This window comes from Numenius arquata, chromosome 1 (genome assembly GCF_964106895.1).
Source record: "Numenius arquata chromosome 1, bNumArq3.hap1.1, whole genome shotgun sequence".
Classification (NCBI taxonomy): Eukaryota; Metazoa; Chordata; class Aves; order Charadriiformes; family Scolopacidae; genus Numenius; species Numenius arquata.
In genome coordinates this window covers 113,966,951-113,986,941 of record NC_133576.1, presented here as the reverse complement: position 1 = coordinate 113,986,941, position 19,991 = coordinate 113,966,951, and the positions used below count along the sequence as shown (strand labels likewise).

The 19,991-nt window shown below is 38.3% G+C and overlaps 1 protein-coding gene across 1 annotated transcript in view; it reads right to left on the bottom strand.

Annotated features, from left to right (window-relative positions):
• Positions 1 to 19,991, bottom strand: part of TRPC4 (transient receptor potential cation channel subfamily C member 4) — a 106,863-nt gene that overhangs the window by 12,268 nt on the left and 74,604 nt on the right. The window contains exons 4-7 of the mRNA XM_074159997.1: positions 14,427 to 14,566; positions 6,004 to 6,317; positions 3,533 to 3,728; positions 1,654 to 1,848 (exon numbers count right to left, since the gene is read on the bottom strand). Coding sequence (XP_074016098.1) covers positions 1,654 to 1,848; positions 3,533 to 3,728; positions 6,004 to 6,317; positions 14,427 to 14,566 — 845 coding nt within the window. The remainder of the gene's footprint in view (positions 1 to 1,653; positions 1,849 to 3,532; positions 3,729 to 6,003; positions 6,318 to 14,426; positions 14,567 to 19,991) is intronic.

The following is a 19,991-nucleotide window of genomic DNA, read 5'->3' as shown; positions in this document are numbered from 1 at the left end:
TGTTAGGTTACACAATGATGTTTTATTCTTGAAATTGACCATTCATGCTAGTTCATGTCTTTATTTTTATTTCTATCTGAATCACTGTTCGTCTCTCTCCACTGCTCTTCTAATATTAATTTTAATGGTTTTTTTCAGTGTTTCTTTCTCATAGTCTATTACTGGTTTGTTTCTATGTCATCCTCATGTTTATAAGCTTCCTTTTCTGGCTGTTTCTTTCCTATCTACAAGTATGACAGCTAAGTGAAGCATGTTTTGCTTTCACAATGTAGATACTGGCCAACAAGATCAGGATATTTCAAGAAGCCTGATTAGAAGCTCTCCACAAAGAGGACAAAATCCACTCATCAGCTTAGGAATTGTGAATTTATTTTATATGTCACTCTTCCTCTTTATCATATATCTGTACACACCTGTGAACTTGTTCCTCCAAGTATATCTGGAGATTAAACTGAATGCCAGGATAGGACAAGAGAATATGTAGGAAAAGCCCATCCTTATTATCATTTCTCAAGAAACTGGGAAGAAATACAAATAAAAGGTTGATAGAGTAATGATCCAGCAAAGAATTGTATCACATCCTCTGGCTTCTTTGAAATGAATGGAAGTTTTGCTACCAGTGCGTGAGTGCTATAACCCTTTCTTCTTCCCCTTACTCATACATGACACTCTCATACTCTCACTTAATACTTTGCTATCTAAGTTTCTAACAGACTTGAAAACATGTATATTCACCAGATCCCTATGGTATAGGGAAAGTGCCATTATCCACATTTTACCCACAATGGTTTTCTTTATGTTGGAGTTGGCTAAATGCAGTCTAGTTACTGAGGTAGTGACTCACTCACTGTGGGAAATGCAGAAAACATAACTAGGGAGATTTAGTTGTTGGTGGGTTAGGCTGTTGTCTCGTTATTTCCTCTGACAATATAGACCAACTATGCTGCTGACAGGTATCTCAATTGGTGAAATCTAGGAGGGAAAAATTCAAATCTACTTTACCCACTGCAGCTACCAGGTAAAGTCTGTGGCTGAGATATTACACAGGCATCTGCTGAATCCAGGTGCAGGACTATTCTTGCTCCCTTTGTGTGTCTTTTCCCCTCTTTTTTTTTTTTTTTTTCTAGAAATTTCACTACTAATCAGCACTATTAGAATAGGGTACCAACATGATTCTGAAATAACCCTACCCGTAAATTCAAGTAAGGAATTCCAAGTAAATGCTGTTACCTTTCAAAATGTTTTCTTTAATTGAAACAGCTTTTGGTAAGAATGTTTTTATGGTAATCCCCTTTCATTACATGTATTACTTGAACTGTGACACTTGAGCTAGACATTATCAACCACACCTCTGGGATTGATAGACAAGTGTGCACATTTGATCTCTCATATTTGTATTGCTTCTAATCTTTCTTGCATTATCTGTAGATGAGGCACAGTTATGGTTCATGTTGTCATTGCACAGGAATACAATGATGCTTTCTCTTCAGTCAAATACACTGACATGAATGTAAAAAATAAACATTCTCTGCTAGAATTATTCTCTGAATCATATGCACATTATTTGACAGTTCAGATACTCTGTAAGGCTGAGTAAGACTCATCTATATAGCAAAGAGGAGGACTACAGACAAAGTAAAACACAGGACTTACCCCTATTGTTCCAAAACTTTCAGGCTTTCTTCTAATTTTTTTCTTGCAAAGGTGTCTCCACAACCATTTGATCAGATACCACAGAGACTTTGGGCTTGGTATGACATTAAAAGGAGTGGGCAGAGTTCCTCCTTCTTCAAAGTAACTCATCCAGAGTTTTGTTCGAGCAAACTTCCACTCGATGTCTGCATGATCCTGCACACAAGAAACACAACACCAGCACAAATGTTGCTATAATTAAGGTGAAACAAACATGTACAAAAATCTGAAAACCTAAAACAAGAACAACCCTGAAATACTAATGAATTTCTTTGTTAAAATACTGGCATCTTCTTTTGACAGAAGGTCTTTATCACAAAGCAAAGGTAAGCTGTTTTAATTCAGTAAAGAGATGTTAGATATGTACTGTATATACCCACTTTCAGCCTTTCTTTCCTTGCTACAGGCTTTTAAATAATGAAGTCTCTCAAACATCAAAGGATAATTACAAGCAGAAAAATGTTACATTTCTGGAAGAGATGTTTTGTTATAATAGCAGCTCATCATCATTCCACATAGATCACTCCAATTACTCTGCTGTGTAGCAGCTTCAACAAGTCTGTAAGTCTCATGCATTCTCTTAGTAATTGCCAGCCCCAGAAATTCAAATAATTTATCCAACAAATCACGAGGCTACTTAAAACTGTTGAGTTGAGTATCTTTTTTTCCTCCTACTTCAGAATTATATATTTGGAATAGGTTGTGGGGTTTTTAATTAGTTTTTATTTGAAATTTTATTTCTTTTGTATTCTACATAATATTGTATAGTTTTGAAAAGTTTGAAGAAAAATCAAGACTAAAGACCACAGAAAGATTGCTAAACCCCAGCATCTGAACAAGAAGTTTAAATCACTAATATTAGAGTTGGACAACAAACATAGTACCCAAGAACTTAAACTACAGGCCTAGCCCTAGCCTTTAATATTTAGTGATACATACAGTAATCAAACCCGTAATTTAGGAATGTAGCAGGAAAGGTATTCTACCTGCATCTGAGTTTTGCCACATGCTAGTGTGTTGTGATATTGTGTACCAGACTTTGCCAACTAGCCTTATATAAACACATGTAGTCAGCAATTCTTTCATGGAAAAACTTGAAATTTCAAGATTAGAAAAAAGGCACATTTTAAAATCTTAAGACTGTGAAGCTTTCTTTTATTTGTTTGCTTCTGCATGATCATATTTGAATTACGATCTGATGAATCAGTGTTTATTTTCATTAATCTCCCTAATAGACAGCTGAGAAATAAAAATAAGCCAATGGCTCTGATAAGGATAAAGAGAGTTTTCATTAAAGGAGAGAACAGGACACTGCTGAATGAGAAGTCATGACCTTTTGTTTGAATTGCTAATGGATCCAAAATTGTCCATGAAACATGTGCATCCAATTTCTATTAACTGTATACTCACACTATTTAAAAATCCCAAAATAACAGCCTCTTAAAAGTTAATAAATATAATGTATTAAAAATAAAGCAGAGACAGAGCATTCTTTGGCAGAGTCTCATTCCCAGGAGAGGTCCTACACAGTGCAGCTTGGGCAGGGCTGTGGCCCATGTCACTTGCCAGCAGCTTCAGGACACCTTTCTCAACCCGTGAGCTGGCTTCTGCATCAGGGCCACCTCTTCCCCATTCAGAGTTGTGGAGAAATTCCCCTCTTCCCAGTCCAGCTGGCATGTGGTTTCTTTGTCATTCCAGAACAGTGCAAAAGAATTAAAAAACATCAGAGAATTTGTCCCAATATCCTGTCTGTAAAGAAGATTTGCTACCAGAAAAATGGGATGCAGGAACAGAGAGAAGGTATACATTATAAATGATGTAAGGATAAGGAACAACTTACAGCAATAAGTTGGTAAGAATTATTCATCATGGCTATTAGCATGTTGAGTAGAACAACCAGAGAGATTACGTTATAGGTACCAAACATGGTGGCCCCAACAAATTCAGTAAATTCATGTCTTGCTTTCACATTGGTCACATACAGATTGATGAGTCCAAATATAGACCAGAATAATGACTGCAGCGTTTCAAATAATCTGAAAAACAAAACCCAAAAGGAATAGCTATATAATAAGAATACACGTACTTTTCAGATTGTTCATTTTTTCCCCAAACACACAGAAGTCCTTGGCTTGATTGAGATGAATGATACTTATCACAATATAGGCAATATATATGGAATATCTTTCTAGGGAAAAAATGGCTTAATGTTTCAAATCTGAGCCTTTAGATATACAACAATGAAGCTATAAATAAGCCTGTGAGTAAAAGGCTGATTTTGTTCAAACTTCTGAGGGATAAATATAGTTTTAGAGATCTTATTCTGGACACCTGCCTTAAAGTATTTTGACCCTCTGCCTTGACTGTACAGGGTAGAACAAGGACCCAAAAGTAACTCAATGACTGTGTTTCACCAAGATGTTAAAACAATTATGGTATCCTTCTACCTACTTGGTGTTGTCAGTTTATACACCTTCTAGTTTGTGTTGAGAGCCATGGAGATAAAAGGAGTTGTATAATTAGAAGGACATTATTATCATTAGCATATGTTTTGTTTTGCAAAGAATGGAGACATTAAAAAGACAAAAATGGTGCTCTCAAATGAAACTTGTGCTTTTATAACTAAATGATATGATATTCCCTTGGAGAAGTTTGGGACAACAGCTAGGAATCTAAATAACAATAACCAACTTCTACAAAAATTCTCTGTGACTAGATAGCTTGAGATAATTTCCCTTTTGTACAATGTTCAGCTACACTATAGTGTCATAAGCATGGACCCTAGTTAGGTCTGTTGCTCCTGAAAAGTCTGGAGCAAAATTTTCTGCTTTTCTGGTCCCATACCTGAGATGAATTGGAGTGACTTTTCGCCATGACCTCTCTCTGCTCCTTCACCCTGACGCCAGAAGCAGGTTGCCCAGACAGGACGTGTGGGCCACCAGTGCTGTCCCCACCACACCTGGAGCAGGGAGGCTGCTGAACTGTGGGGACTTGTGTCACCCTGGACGGTCCTGCACGCTGGGACCCCCTGTCCAAAACTGCCCAAAACTTAACCTTTCAGTCCCTTTCCCACCATGCGGTACCATCCGTGAAATGTAACTTTGTCATGCTACCCGGTACAGTCCTGTCCGACAGAGATACCTGAGGGGTCAGTATGCTTTTACTTATAGAAACTCTAGGTCCTATCTCTCTGCTCCTGTAACACAGTGTCTATGAGTAGTAAAGTACTACTCTGGAGTTTCTTGTGTGGTTTAGACTGGTCTGGGCACGAATTAAACCACCACTATTCCCCCCTGCTCACAGTTGCAGAAAAGGCTCATAAGGCATCGCAGTTTGCCTTGATACCATCTCCTGGCACTCGTACCAGTAGTCCCCACTACTTTATATGTTGCTATAATATTGCTTCCCTCGATGTTCAGTTCTGAAAATTTTCCCTGTGCTTTTCTGTTCAGATCACACAAAGTTTAGACATGCATAAGATGTTATTAATATGCAAGATAAATATGCTGTGCCTGAGCAAGGTTACTTGATTAAGGTGATATAAAAGGTGCTATTTTTATAAAATTATTTACTTTGAGAAGAAAGCTATTGGTAATAAATATATTTTTTAAACAGCCTACATATGATTCATAGAAGGTAATAGGGAAAAAGTATTTATAGCAGGAATTTGATTCAGATTGGAATTTGGAAGATAAGATAGAGAATTAGTGTTCATTTGATAGTGTTTTGGTACTATAGATGAACTACAGAACAGAGTGAAGTAAAATTGATTTTTAAATGAAAGAAAGATAAATAAATTTTAAAACAGAAATTAGAATACAGTATTTGATTGCGTGGAGTAGACTCAGGGCCAGTAAGAGTCTGGACTGAACGTTTTTTCCTGCCTCAGTTTATCACATTTACAAGGAATCTTCATGTGTTAGAACACCAAATTTATTTAATGCCCTCCAGTAGACATGGAAGAAATGCAGAGCGACAGCTGCCTGGATAAGCAAGATCTGATCTGATGACCTTTTTTCCCTTAATTCTATATATGTACTTTCTAATCTCATATTGTCCCCCTGCTCTTTATTTTATCTTTTGAGATATCTTGAACTGTACAGATTTCACTGTGGTATGGGATGAACATTATTACAGAGCGATGTAATGTTAATATTTTTTTTTTTTTTTATTAGGGTAACTTTAGATGTGTCTGTCAGGACACCAGTGCAATACCAATAGAAAACAGACAACCTCTTTCCTGTAAACAACATCTCAGTGATTAAAATATTGGGGCCAGAAGGAGAGGGTAGAAATAGATCAGCCACTTACGTTGAAAATGCATTATTCTGCTTTTCACATCGTATTCCTTTGCAGCTGCCAGGTTCATTTGTCTCATAGTAAAAGTACAGCTGGTTCAATCCGTTTGCAAAAGCTAGCAGCACAAGGCAGTATATGAAGAGAAACTTCAAAATGTCCAGCAACATTCTTCCTAGAGATATCTGCAGAGGTCCCAGGTGAGAATTTGCAGTGAATAATGAGATCAAGCGTAGGGAGCTAAAGATGTTTGCGATTGCAAACAGGGCCTCAGCCACCAGGGTTGGATGCCACATGTCCCAGCTCTCCCGTGGAACTAACCCACTATACTGAAAACAAGCAGAAGGGAAGAAATTACTCCTTGTTTACTGCATAAACAAGTATGTCAGTTTCTTTATAAGCTGCTCAATTAATTTTCAGATGGCATACTAAAAATCTTTTGGAAAGCAACATGTCTTCAGGAGAGTTTTTTATTTTAGCAAAAGAAAAAAAGGGCAGTACCAATGTATTTGTCCTTCATTTCTATCTGCAGGATGGTCTGTGCTTTCCAGTTTTTTGCCTATGTTTCACATTTGGTTACAATTTTCACAGTAGATAAAGCAAGTCTAACAATTCTGACAGAGAAAAAGGAACAGTTAGAACACCTGGGTTTTAGAATTATAGGAACTTTCAGCTGTAAAATCAGGTAAATTAGTTCTTTGGAGAACAGTGCAGACATGACAATGATGGATAGAAACCCACAAGAACTTTGGCAAGTTAGAAAAAAACATTTAATCAAAGAATAAGTTTATCACTTAATCACTAACAGTGGACCAATGATGGAAAAGTTGTTTATTAATGAACCATGGCAAACTGCTTGTTTGTCTCATTATCAAAGAATCTGATTCCTGGAACTGTGACTCTACTGTTCCAGCTCTACCTAAAATTTTCTTGAAGATGAAAGATGATACTTTGAACTGAGACTTAGCTACTGGGACAGACTCTTTATTATTTATTTGGTCTCATTAATCTGTTTTACAAAACATATCAGAGAACAGAATCTATGCTATGAAGCACCATGGGATAATATACTACAAAGCAGATTTCGAAGAGGGACTATGGTGCGATCTGTATTTACCTACTCTAGCCAGATGCATCCTTCTGAGCTGCTGAGCATGCCCTCAGTAGTAAGGAAAGGGACTCTTCTCTGTCACTGGGGCCAGATGAAAAACATAGCCAGGCATCACAACATTTCCACACCACACTTACCGTCCAAAAAGGTGATTGCTATCAAAGTGTTTTGAGACCACCTGAATATACGTAAGTCTATGGGACCCAAAGAGAAGCATCCCAGAGTCCAGAGGGAACTGGCTCATGTAGTTGCCAAGACACTTTCCATGATATTCGAGAAGTCATGGCAGTCAGGTGAAGTACCCAGAAAGTGGAAAAAGGGAAACACTGCACCCATTTTTAAAAAGGGTAGAAAGGAGGACCCTGGGAACTACCGACCTGTCAGCCTCACCTCTCTGCCTGGGAAGATCATGGAACAGATCCTTCTAGATGCCATGCTTGGGCACATGGAGGACACGGAGAAGATTCAAGATAGCCAGCATGGCTTCATCAAAGGCAAGTCCTGCCTGACCAGCCTAGTGGCCTTCTATGAGCGAGTGACTACATCGGTGGACAAAAGAAGAGATATGGATGTTATCTCGCTGGACTTCTGTAAGGCCTTTGACATGGTCCCCCACAACATTGTCCTTTCTAAATTGGAGAGATATAGATTTGATGGGTGAACTGTTAGGTGGATAAGGAATTGGTTGAATGGTCACATCCAGAAAGTAGTGGTCAATGACTCAGTGTCTGGGTAGAGATCAATGCAAAGCGGTGTCCCTCAGGGGTCCGTATTAGTACTGTTTAATATGTTCATTAATGACATAGACAGCGGGATCGAGCGCCTGAGGGACAGGATGCCGTCCAGAGGGACCTGGACCAGCTTGAGAAGCGGGCCCGTGTGAACTTCATGAGGCCAAGTGCAAGGGTCCCTGGTATCAATATAGGCTGAGGGATGAAGATATTGAGAGCAGCCCTGCTGAAAAGGACTTGGGGGTACTGGTGGATGAAAAGCTGGACATGAGCTAGCAACGTGCAATCACAGCCAAGAAAGCAAACTGTATCCTGGGCTGCATCAAAAGAAGTGTGGCCAGCAGGCCATCCCCTCTACTCTGCTCTCATGAGACCCCCTTGGAGCACTGCATCCGGCTCTGGAGTCCTTAGCACAGGAAAGACATGGACTTGCTGGAGCAGGTCCAGAGGAGGGCCACAAAAACAATCAGAGGGAGGGAACACCTCTCCTGTGAGGACAGGCTGAAAAAGTTGGGGTTGTTCAGCCTGGAGAAGAGAAGACTCCAGGGAGACCTTATTGCAACCTTTCAGTACTTAAAGGGGGCTTATAGGAAAAATGGGGACAAATGTTTTAGCAGGGCCTATTGTGGTAGGATGAGGGGTAATGGTTTTAAACTAAAAGAGGTTAGATTCAGACTAGATGTAAGGAAGAAATTTTTTACAATGAGGGTGGTGAAACACTGAAACTGGTTGCCCAGAGAGGTGGTAGATGCCCCATCCATCCCTGGACAAATTCAAGGTCAGCCTGAACAGGAGTCTGATCAAGTTGAAGATGTCCCTACTCATTGCTGGGGGGTTGGACTAGATGACCTTTAAAGATCCCTTCCAACCCAACCCATTCTATGATTCTGTGATTCAAATTACGGATGGCAACTGGACATTGTTTTGGACAGTGCTAGTTGGCACAGGATCCCACCATGCTGGGTTTGCTCTAACCAACTGGTAACACAGGTAAGACAGTCCCAGTGTCTGACAGCAAGCCCTGGCATAGTTTTATTTATTCATATACAAGCAGCCATAACATCTGACAGTCTTGTAGTTTTGGGGATGGGAACTGCAAAACTGGAGAATAGTAGTCCATTGAAGAGTTAAGAATTACGCAGCCTTGCATTTCAACCACCAGGGATATTTGTTCTCTACTAAGTAGAAAATTAAATCCAGACCTGCTGGACTCTCTTCATTAGACTATCCTTTCCCCTAATGATCATGCTGTAAAATCAAGTCTTGCTGCATTTGACATTGTAGCTCCAAGAGAGATGCTATTCTGCCTCATCCAGTATTGCCCTTCAGTCCAATTCTGATTGATTCAAGATCAGTGACAAAGTAACAGGTGGTAGAAAACATAAGTGAGTTACCAGAGACACCAGCTAAGAGATAAAAGGAAGAAGAAAATGAAGAAGAAAAAGATTTTTAATCTTAAGTGAGAAAAGAGAGGTGAGAACTCCTCAGCATGTTTTCTATAATGCCTTATTTTGAATAATACTTTATAGTATATTACTGTGAATTCTACTGGCACTTTACAACTCTGGTATGTGAAAACTTGGACCTATTCAATAACTAAGAACAGTTATCAGTACAAGCAAAGTTTAGGTGCTGAACAGTGCAGTAGATACTCAGATTAGGGAAAAGTACACAAGGTGTGTTGGGGAATAAGGTAAAATATATTAATGAAAAAAATTAAAGAAGATATTTGAAACTAGGAAAAGACGGAGTTTTTGGTAGAGAATCAAAAGCATCCAACTGCAGACATATTTTAGGTGAAGGCAAGTAGTGGCATATTCCAAGGACGTTAAACAAGCAGGGGGAGGGGGAAAATCTAAGGAAATACCCTTGTGAGAAAACATGTAACTACAGAACATTGAATAAGGATAGAATATGATATAGTAAGAGAGCAAGGATCAAGTTAAACCAATCATATCTGGACAGACACATCTGTGCTCTCTGTCATCTCTTTTTATAGTCAGCAAAGAAAAATAGGCATTTCTAGAGTAGTACGAAAGCAGATAGCCCAAACAGGTCAAATGAGTTGCTCTTTAACTTTCTCTATTTCTCCTCATTGATTATTAGGGTAGGGGAGAGACTATCTTATAGTTGTAGTCTGACAAGATGTATCTGATATCACCTTTTCTAGAAGAGATGAGGTAAAGGATCACAGTGAGAAGAAAGGACTTTATGATGTTCTGGATTGAGACACAAAACTGGTGTGTTAAAAAATTCAGAAAAGATCAAATGACCTCTTATTTGTAAGAGGGAAATCAAAGGCTCAACTGTGTTATTTCAGCTTAACTGATTCTGCCTTTCTTGGGCCCAAGTGCTTCCTGCACATGTGGGTACAACGCAAAAGGTCTCACAGTTGTAAGCAGAGAGTGACGGCTGTTATTTCAGTTTTGAAGATACATGATTTAAGAGACTGGAAATATTTGGCTGAAAAAGTAGTGAGAAAGATGAAGGTCTGAAGAGTAAATTTGGAAACGATCTGTGAAATACACTAGGTGAAAGAAGACAGCAAATAATATAAAGAAAATCATGAATATAAGAGGGCTCTGACAACAAAACTCTATTGATTCCACTAACTAGAGGATGCTGAAAAGAAATGTAGACATGTTAAAGAAGAACCAGGAGAACAAGGAAGCACACATGTGAAAAGGAAAAGAAAGTAGAGGACCAAAAAGACTAGGTATATTAAACCCAGAAACAGTGAAAATATGCAAAAAAAAAGAAAAACTGCATTTTAGGACCAAACAACCCAAAATATGAAGAACTGAAGTATTTGTTCTCTCACTCATGCTGGTTGATGTTCTTCTGTTCTATCTAGAACAAACAAATGGTTATTGTTTGAGGGAATGGAAAATGATAACAGCAAATATAGCAACACTGAGCTTGTTGTAAATCACGATGTTGGTACTTTGCAGTCTTTCTTTTATTATTTTGTGACCCTGCTAAATTTCTGTCCCCACTTCAAATTCAAACACAACATTTTAACATGTAACAAAGCCAACCATAATTTAACATGGTTAAATAATACCGATCATTCACTCCTTGGCTGAAGGAAAGGTACATGGCACATCAATGGAAAATTAAGAAGAGCAGAAAACAAATTTAGCAGCAAATAAACAGTAGAGTTTCAAGGCAAATATATGATGATTGTGTGATGTCACCCAGGGAATACAAGACAATAATTCTTTGTCCTTACTCAAAGGAATTCAAATGTAAATCTAATAGCAGAACCATTTCTGAGGAAAAAGCTGTGATCACTGATGTCCCATGAGGACAAAAATCATGAATGGTAGATCTCATGAAATCACCAAGAGAGATTAAATAGACATATAGATTGGGCTGCCTGAATTTTAATGGGCTGTTGGATCTTGGAGAAATGTGACCCCCTTGTTTCTGATAATAAAAAGAAAGGTTAAGTAATATCCACTTCAGGAAAAGAACTTTCAATCCTCTGAAAGGTCATTCGCAAATGTGAACTCTTCTTACTTTAAAATGTATGTCCCAATCTTTCCATTCATTATGCTGAATTTCAGAGCAGCAGCAGGAAGTGGAGGGAGTGGCCTAGCAAAGAGCTTTGAAAGAGTGATGACATTGAGGAATCAAGTCTACAATTATTCAGGGGGAAGAGGGGTTAATGCTCCTATGTAAATGGACATTTTGTCTGTGAATCTGGTGAAACATCAAGCAAAAACATTTTACAATGCAAATATATAAGATGTTAGCTTCTTCAGAACTTGTGGCAGAAGAGAATTATCATCTTATTTACTACTAAACAGCAGATCTGACACAGTGATCATTAAGCCAGTAAATACGGAGACAAATAATGTATGTTTAGTTACTTTTCAGAGTTCTTGTTGAATAGGAACCTGTTTCCCTACTAGCTTTTCATGTCAGCAGCTGAGACACATAATCAGTAATATGAACTTGCATGCAATTTCTAGCAGAGTTGGAAACAAACAGCACTATATCCACTGCTCAGGTTTAGCAAATATTTCAGATAAAGCAAGCAGGATCTGTACATAACTTGGCATTGCACCGCAATTTATGCAACAGTACAAAATAAATTGTCTTCCAAAAACATAAAAAGAACCATTTTTCTTAGAGCACAACAACTTCTACTTATATTTATAACCCTCCATCAAAACAGACGTGTTGCTTAAAATCAGTCATCTATAAAACATGTGACAATGCACTATTTATAATCACATTATTTATCGGGGAGAGAACATTTTCAGTGGATATACTGGATAATTTAAAAAGACCTCACATGTTGATATACAATCAGAGACAAAAAGAATACTCCTTTGAAAAATATGAGAAGTATTCATAGAAGTATTCATTTTATTTGAATACTGGCAATGAAATAGATAACTTTGAGTTATCTTAGCAGTTCTCTTATCCAGAAACTACACTCTTTGCTGTATTTTACACTATCCCATCAGGTGCTGTAAATACCCATCTGCTTAACTACCGTGTCAGTCAGAGAGCCCCAAATGGGCAATAAACACTACGCTTTTCTCTGGGAACATCTATCACACAGGAGAGTGGTATGAGGGTAACTCTCATATTTTTATTCAAGGAAGTTGCTTAAAATGTTTTTTAGGTGGCTTGCACCGATTCATAGAAGGTAGAATACATCTAAGAAAACTGGGCTATAGATTTGATTCAATAAATACAGAAAAGCTGTTTTTTAGAAAAACCTACCTTGTAAGGTTTAGGAAATGAAATTAAATGCTTTACATCAAAACAAACAAGTTACATTTAGCATCCTTTCAATCTCATCTGGCACAGAGGTGGGGAACTCCGTTGTAGGTATTCGTTGTGGGTATTGTTACACTTGCATTTCTCTGTTCATTATACCATCACGTGTTTCTATTGCCAACCACAACTGAGGCTCTTTTAAGGAATAAAAGGTATTTGGGTGCAACATTGCACATGCAATAAAAAAAACCAATACTCAGAGAACCAGAGATCGTGCTTTATGCACTGTGTTGATTATGATTGGCATGCAAGCACTGATTTGGAGAGTAATGGATGCACATTATCCCAGATACTGTGACCTTGGAGTCTGATTACCGTGAGCAGAAGCTATCTGGGAGATGAAAGGATTATAATATCTTCTAATTAATATTACTCTAAAGTGAATAATTGGTCATCTCCAATGCTTTGGAAACATGCATTTTCAATGAACTGCTCACTTTGTTACATGGACAGTGAAATTACTATTTATGTTCCAGTCACTTTATGATAAGGCATCCTTGTTTGTAAAAAGGCTTTTCATCACCTTTAAGCGACAGCTCTCCTCACACTTTTGAGCATCTTGTTCTTTTAGGCAACAGCTCTGGATTTCTTTAAGTGTGAACACTTCCAAAGGTTTGCAGCCAGAGAGCCAGCATGCCAGAAACTTTTTGTCACAGGAGGTGGCTGGTGTGTCAAGATGTCCCAGGTCTTTGCTCATCCCTGCCCCTGATTGGCTTAGAGGCAGATCCTTGTAAATAGACACAAGATAATATAAATTAGAGGTTCCTATGTTCCTCTATACTTATGGCAGGGCTGCAGCAGGAACAGCTGCTGTTTGAGAACAGGGAGCTGTAACCAGCTACTTGACTTGACTTGTGTCTTCTTCATTTCCCAACCAAAAGGACCTTGGCAGAGGAGAGACACTCCTTCCATGCACGCAGGGTAACTGGTGGCAGGGACCTGAAACAGCTGAAACGCAACGCTGATCACAGTGGCCAATAAAAATGGGCTTGTTATCTTCACTCAGATGTGATAAGAGCTCCATGACAGATGCTAAGAAATGCTTTAATTTCAGTTCAGATGTGGTTTCCTTGCATTTGAGACCATTTTTTGATGAAAATACTTCATTTCATGAGGAATTTCTATCATATTATGGATTCACGTTGAGTACATATAAAATGCAACGTGTTCCATGGCTTTGGAAAGAACAACTGTTGTGCTGGAAGATAATTCAAACAGTGGGAATATAAAACTGTTCATAAAAAGTCCATTAAAAGGATGAGAAAATGAACATACCGAGCCCCAGGTGACCATTTTATCCCCTTGAGCTTTACTTTTTCATGTTGCACTTATAATAAATTTTCAAAACAAAATTAAAAACTTGCTTTTTAGCTCTTTTCTTCCCCCTTAATTTTGAGTAAATATTTTTCTTGTAGTCCTGTCCAGAAGTTGTGCATGGTGCATAAAATTGTATTATGGGCAATAATTTCTTACTGAAAAATATGCAAAGATTAACACAGAACACAATTTTGTGCAAACATTATTAAATATTACCAGTGATTTTCCAGAAAATGACAGTATGACTGTTCAGGATCAAGTAAGAAAAGATTGCCCATGCCAAAAAGAAAAAAGTATAAATCACACTGTTTTGTTCACTCTCTTCCTAGTGTAGCTTCTTGTCATACCTGCAGAAGATTCAATAAGCACATCATACATCTCTTGCATTGCTAAGCCCGAGAACCTCCAAATACATAAGGAAGTTTCAAAAAGCCTAACTTGGTTTATCTTAAATATTTTGCGGAATTTTTAAAAAGGTTTACCTTTGAAAATGCAACAATTTTCAAAGAGATTGTTGCTAAGTACAAGGAGTTCATTACAAAATCCATGAGGTTCCACCAATCATGAATGTAGTCCTGTAGTCCACCATCCCACATCTGTTTAATTTCACCCCAGATAAAACCTGTAAATAGAACATAATTCATTAAGCATGAATATTAAATAAAAAAGGCTGTGACTATTCTAGACACTTATCTCACAATGGATCAATTCTCCTTACATTAATTATAAAGGGAAGTGCTCTAAATTACACATCTAGTCAGGTGAAATTTTATCTTCCCGTTAATGTTTCCAGAATTAATTTGTCAGGCAAAACCAAAAGAAAATCATCTGCTTGTACAAGGGCAATTTCTTTGGCTTTCTTCAACCTCTTTTCCCATTGTATCCTAATAAGTATAAAAAGGGTCTTAAAACCAGTCACCACTGCCAAGCCTGTCCTTGGTATCTGCTGCAATATAATTCAAACTGGAAAATTTATGACTTTGGGAGTCAATCCAACACATTAATTTATTTCAATTGGAACCCACACAATAAGGAAGAGAATTTCTATTGTTTTTGTCAATGCTGAGCTAAAGCGTCCCTTTTCCATAGCAATGAGTAGTGTCTCCAGCAGAATATTTTTTGTTGATTCCTTCATTTGGGACATGAAAGAATGGAAACCATTTTCAGGTGTGCAGAGGATGGATGTGCACTGGACACAAAGTAATACAGAAATATCCGATCCCAATGGGAAATTTTGCAAGTTATCTGACATGAACTTGGTTGAACAGCTCCAGAGACAACTGTATGGAGACTCTTTAAGGCTATAAACATTAAAATCTCTCTGAAGAAGATACTCGACATTATTGTATAACACTGTATAAAAAAATATGGAACATTTAGATGCATATTTCATATTACTATCTACAGAGCTTTTTTGATAACAATACCAACAGACCTTTTAACTTTTCATGGTTAGTTATTTTCTTAAAGGAAATACTTTTGTGCTTTTACTTTTGTGCTCATTAGGGGGACAAAATTCATCACAGAAGAGACCAGTCTCTCACATACACACGTCGCGATACAGTTAATTCAACATGGCTTTTCTCCACCTGCTTATCACATGCTTCTTTAGAAAATGTTGAACAGATTTCAAGCAGGGGCCTGCATCACCCTAGTCTGGGCTTAATTCACCTAGAACCTTAACATTTTTTTCTCAATGACCTTCTAGTTGTGTGCATGGAAAACTTGTGTCTTCTCTCATACATAATCCCTAAGAAGTAATTCCTGGTGTATTCTTGTTTGTGCCAGGTACACTTTTGAGTTATTTGGAAGGCAGGAAGGGGATAAATGAGAGGAGTACAATTTCATTTTCACTGAATTTCACTGAATTTTTAGAGTTGGAAAGGACCATAAAGATCATCTAGTCCAACTCCCCTGCTGAAGCAGGATTGCCCAGAGCGTGTTAGAGCATGTAGTGTAGCATTTTGTAGTGTTTTGGCCTAGTCTTTCTCTCTCCTGATTGCATTCAAAAGGAAAGGTTCCCTCCCGCCCTATCTTCTCCCCTCAAATCTCAGTCAGATGTTCCCATCTTGTTTCTGTGTGTCATCATCAGTAACCACGAGCCTCAGGAATATCCAAATAATCTGACTGGTCCAGCAACTTTTATTTTCATAGAGGTCATCTTCAGCCATGCCACCATCACTATTTCAGCTTTTTGCAGAGCTAGGAGAATGTATTCTGAGAAAGGACCATGGTGGGAACGTGTAGACAGGAAAGTGGGATATGCCCATTTTAGGGTCTACAACAGCCTAGACAGGCTGATTGCATCTCTATCTTTAGATTATCAGGTAAAACTAATTCACAAAATATAGCATTGTTAAGAAGCTAGCATTTATTTTCAAGCTGCAATCAATTGTGATGAGTCACAGTGAGAAAACACCTGAACATTATTGCATGGCAGAGGTCAATATCCACTAATGGCATCCACCGCTGCTCTTAACTGCCCAAGAGCCATTACAAAGGGAACACACATTCACAGGGCTACTAGGCAGACTCCTAAATGCCTGCCCATTTCACGCTGTGAAATGAATTAACCATTTACTCTTCAAAGAGCTGGTCACTCCTGACACACAGTATGAACATGATGACAGCACGTCTCGGTAGCGCTTCCTTCCACGGTCCCCTCCAACCTTCAACACATAGTCCATGTACTGGCAAATATCCCTGCTTGCTCTTCCACTACCTTTTAGGTGTAACACGTTAAGCAACACCAGGTCATAAGAGCAGCTGTTTTGTGGGCTGCGATATACCCCTCACTTTTCAGACAATGCTCTGAATCACCCCTGCTCCAACATTTATTTTGTCTCCTGCCACAGAAGCCTGAGGAGACCTGGTTCCAGGCTCAGAGGAGACCTGGAGCCAAAGGCTGTGTAATACGGATATGGCCCCTAAGCCTCAGTGTTAGATAACAGTTCCTTGGTCTTTTACATTTAATAATACAGATGTAGCCCCAGGATCTTGACACTGGGAAGACTGCCCTGGCACAGAAAGCAGACAGTTGCAGTGACAGAAAATCCTCAAATAAAAGGCTTTATAGAAATCAATACACATTCACAGAACTAAACAAACTCTTTTGTAATTCATCATAGTTAAGCATTCACTTTAATAACAGAGCAGAAATAGGTTGGGATGATTAGGAAGATGAATGCTTAAGTGAGAGGCTGTAGGTTCATTAATGTCTTTTGCTGAGATACTCCACGATTCCCAGCCAGCCAAAGACATGAACTGACACAAATGTAACAAGGCTGTTCTCTGTAAGACTATTTAATAGCACTGCCTAAAATATAATAGAATTATGTACAGATTGAAAAAGAAATGCTGACTAATGCTGCTGCATTTGATCTGTTTTGTGAGTGAAAAGCCAGACGGTTCTTCCAAGCATTTTCTGGGCTTCAGAAAATGAAATGTAAAGTTGACACTAACAGAGAAATACTGACCTATTATAGAAGAGTGGAAAAAAGTCTATGGCTATTATAAATTTGATCATTTTGAATTAGAAACACAACTAACCCAAGCTACCAGTAATGCTGATGTTTGTCAGCTGAAAGTTCTGAGTATACTTTAACATTGTAATGAAGGTGGTTCTAAATTTTTTTCTTAGTTCAAGACAACTTTTATGTTCATCTTGTTCTTTTCAAGCAAATGATTATGGAAAACTGGAAATCCTACATTTTTGTTGGTTGTACTGGATATGTGATAGTTTAGTCTTTCTTGTCAGCCAAAGAAGTGCAAACTCCATATATAAATACAGTTACTGAGATCTTATGGGACTCCAGAGAACTTGAAGCTAGGCTGATGGATGGATGCTATGTTTGTGACAGTCACACAATCTATGCACGCACAGTAGAGCTTCCCAGACATGTCTTTTTGAAGGCAAATCTTTGAAAGTAAAATATCCTGAGGTCGATTTCTAGAATCCTCAACTCCAGGGCAATCTCACCATGAAAGCTGAGATCAGAGTCTTTGGAGGTACCAGGTCTCTACGGCAAGGTATCCTGAGGGGTGCTCCATTAGAGCAATGAATGCTGGAATAACTGGGATCTCTGGACGTTTGTAAATCCTCCCAAGTGTGTCCGAAGGATTCTCCTAGAAAAGCATACTCTGAAATCCTGGAGCCTTTCTACAAAGCAGAAGACTTCTCTATGGCCTGGCAATCTTACATGATGGAGCTATTCTGAGTAACCAAACTCGGGCATTCCAAGTTGTGCTGTTTAGGATTAATTTATGGTCACATAGCCAGAAATCTTGAAATTTTGTTTTAGATCATAACTTTATCTTTTTGCAAGAACGAAGGGCCGGGGGCGGGGGGAGAGGAGAAGTCAGTCAGCTCTTATCTTCACAGGGTCTGATACAATATGCCAATTTTGTTCTGTTACATCCATTGGAAGAATCAGGAAAAGGCTAGGAAAAAATATAATTTTTTTTAAAAAAGGAAAAGACATCCAGAGATATCTTTTTCTCTTTTCTATTGTCCGCTTCCCTGTTCTGTTTAGAAGACTGGATACAGCCTGACTTTATTTTTTTGGGCAATTCGAAAATATGACCTGATACGATAGAAGAGGAGAAGACATGCAGTGACAAGACTGTTCAACAGGTGCATTGTTACAGGTAGGAAAAAGATACAGAGTCCTGGAATTGTCTGCTTATTAATGTGCCAAAACAGCAATGTTATCACATGTGACACAGCTCATGTCAGAGCTACGTGTTCAGCAGCAAGAAAGAAGGCATCTCAACAAAGCAGAGGGGACATCACCAGCCCACACACAGGTACTGGGGAAAAACTGCTAAGAGGAACAAGCCAAATACAAGGGGTATATCTAAAAGTAAGAGCCTTTAGACATTCAGGTTGGAGACAAGTTCATTGGCCAAAGGTGTCTGTACCTCCCTGGGAGGAAACAAACAACTCCAAGGCAATAATCCTGTCATCTGCAGCTGGCTTAATTGACTGAAAAGGGAGCCATGGAGGATTAGGCTGAATTAAAACAGATGTCTATCTTCCAGGTGCCTGCGTTTATAATTCACTGAAATATAATTATTCAGCTGGAATAATTCACAACAAAGCAGATTTCACTTTCAGCTGGAAAATCTTTGCTATATTCTGGTTGTCTCTTTTCTCCAACTGTGTCCTTCCTATCTCTTCACACCAGTTAGATTTCAGATCTGCCTCTTATACCCTCACCTATCCATTCCCCATCAACGTGCTTTTATCATTTATTGCCACTTGAAAGGAAATTATCAACATTATGCAGCTCTTCCACTTCATTAATCAAGGACGTAAATTGGAAAGTTGAAGGTGAGACTTTCAAGGATTATTTGCATTGTTTACACCTAGATACTGGAGCAGTAAAAGAGAAATAACAGCATGGATGTTTTGAAACAGGCTGAGATGGCAGAACAAAAAAAATCATTAAACACCCTGCATTTTTAATGGATCAAATAGATATAAATTCAGGGCAAGAATCCCACAACCATGATCCCCTAGGAATGAGAGACACCATGGAGAGATTTTGTATAGCACTGTGAAATATTATACATGCAAGCTGATTAATGTAACCAGACAAAATAAATTTGGAGAAAAAAAATGGACTCTGTGTGCTAAACGCATTTTCTTTTTGCAGTAAACATATCTGAATATTGATGAAAAAAGTTCTTTTTTTCTAAAATAAATATTGTAAAAATAAATTTTATCCAAGCCAACAAAATGGATAAAAATTAAAATGTTTCTTACTGAAGAACAAAAGGCACTGAAATAAAATAACTTTTTTAGAAAAATACCATCTTTCATTATAATAATCTCATTATAAGGCTTTCAAATACCCTTAAGAACTTTGTAATGGATATCACATACTACATATGATCAATCTGTAGAATTTTGTATATGTAGGTACATCCATACAAATACATTGATAGTGAAGTTGTGGATGTGCCATTCCTGGAAGTGTTCAAGGCCAGGCTGGATGGCGCTTTGAACAACCTGTTCTTTGAGTAACAAGGGAGGTGTCCCTGCC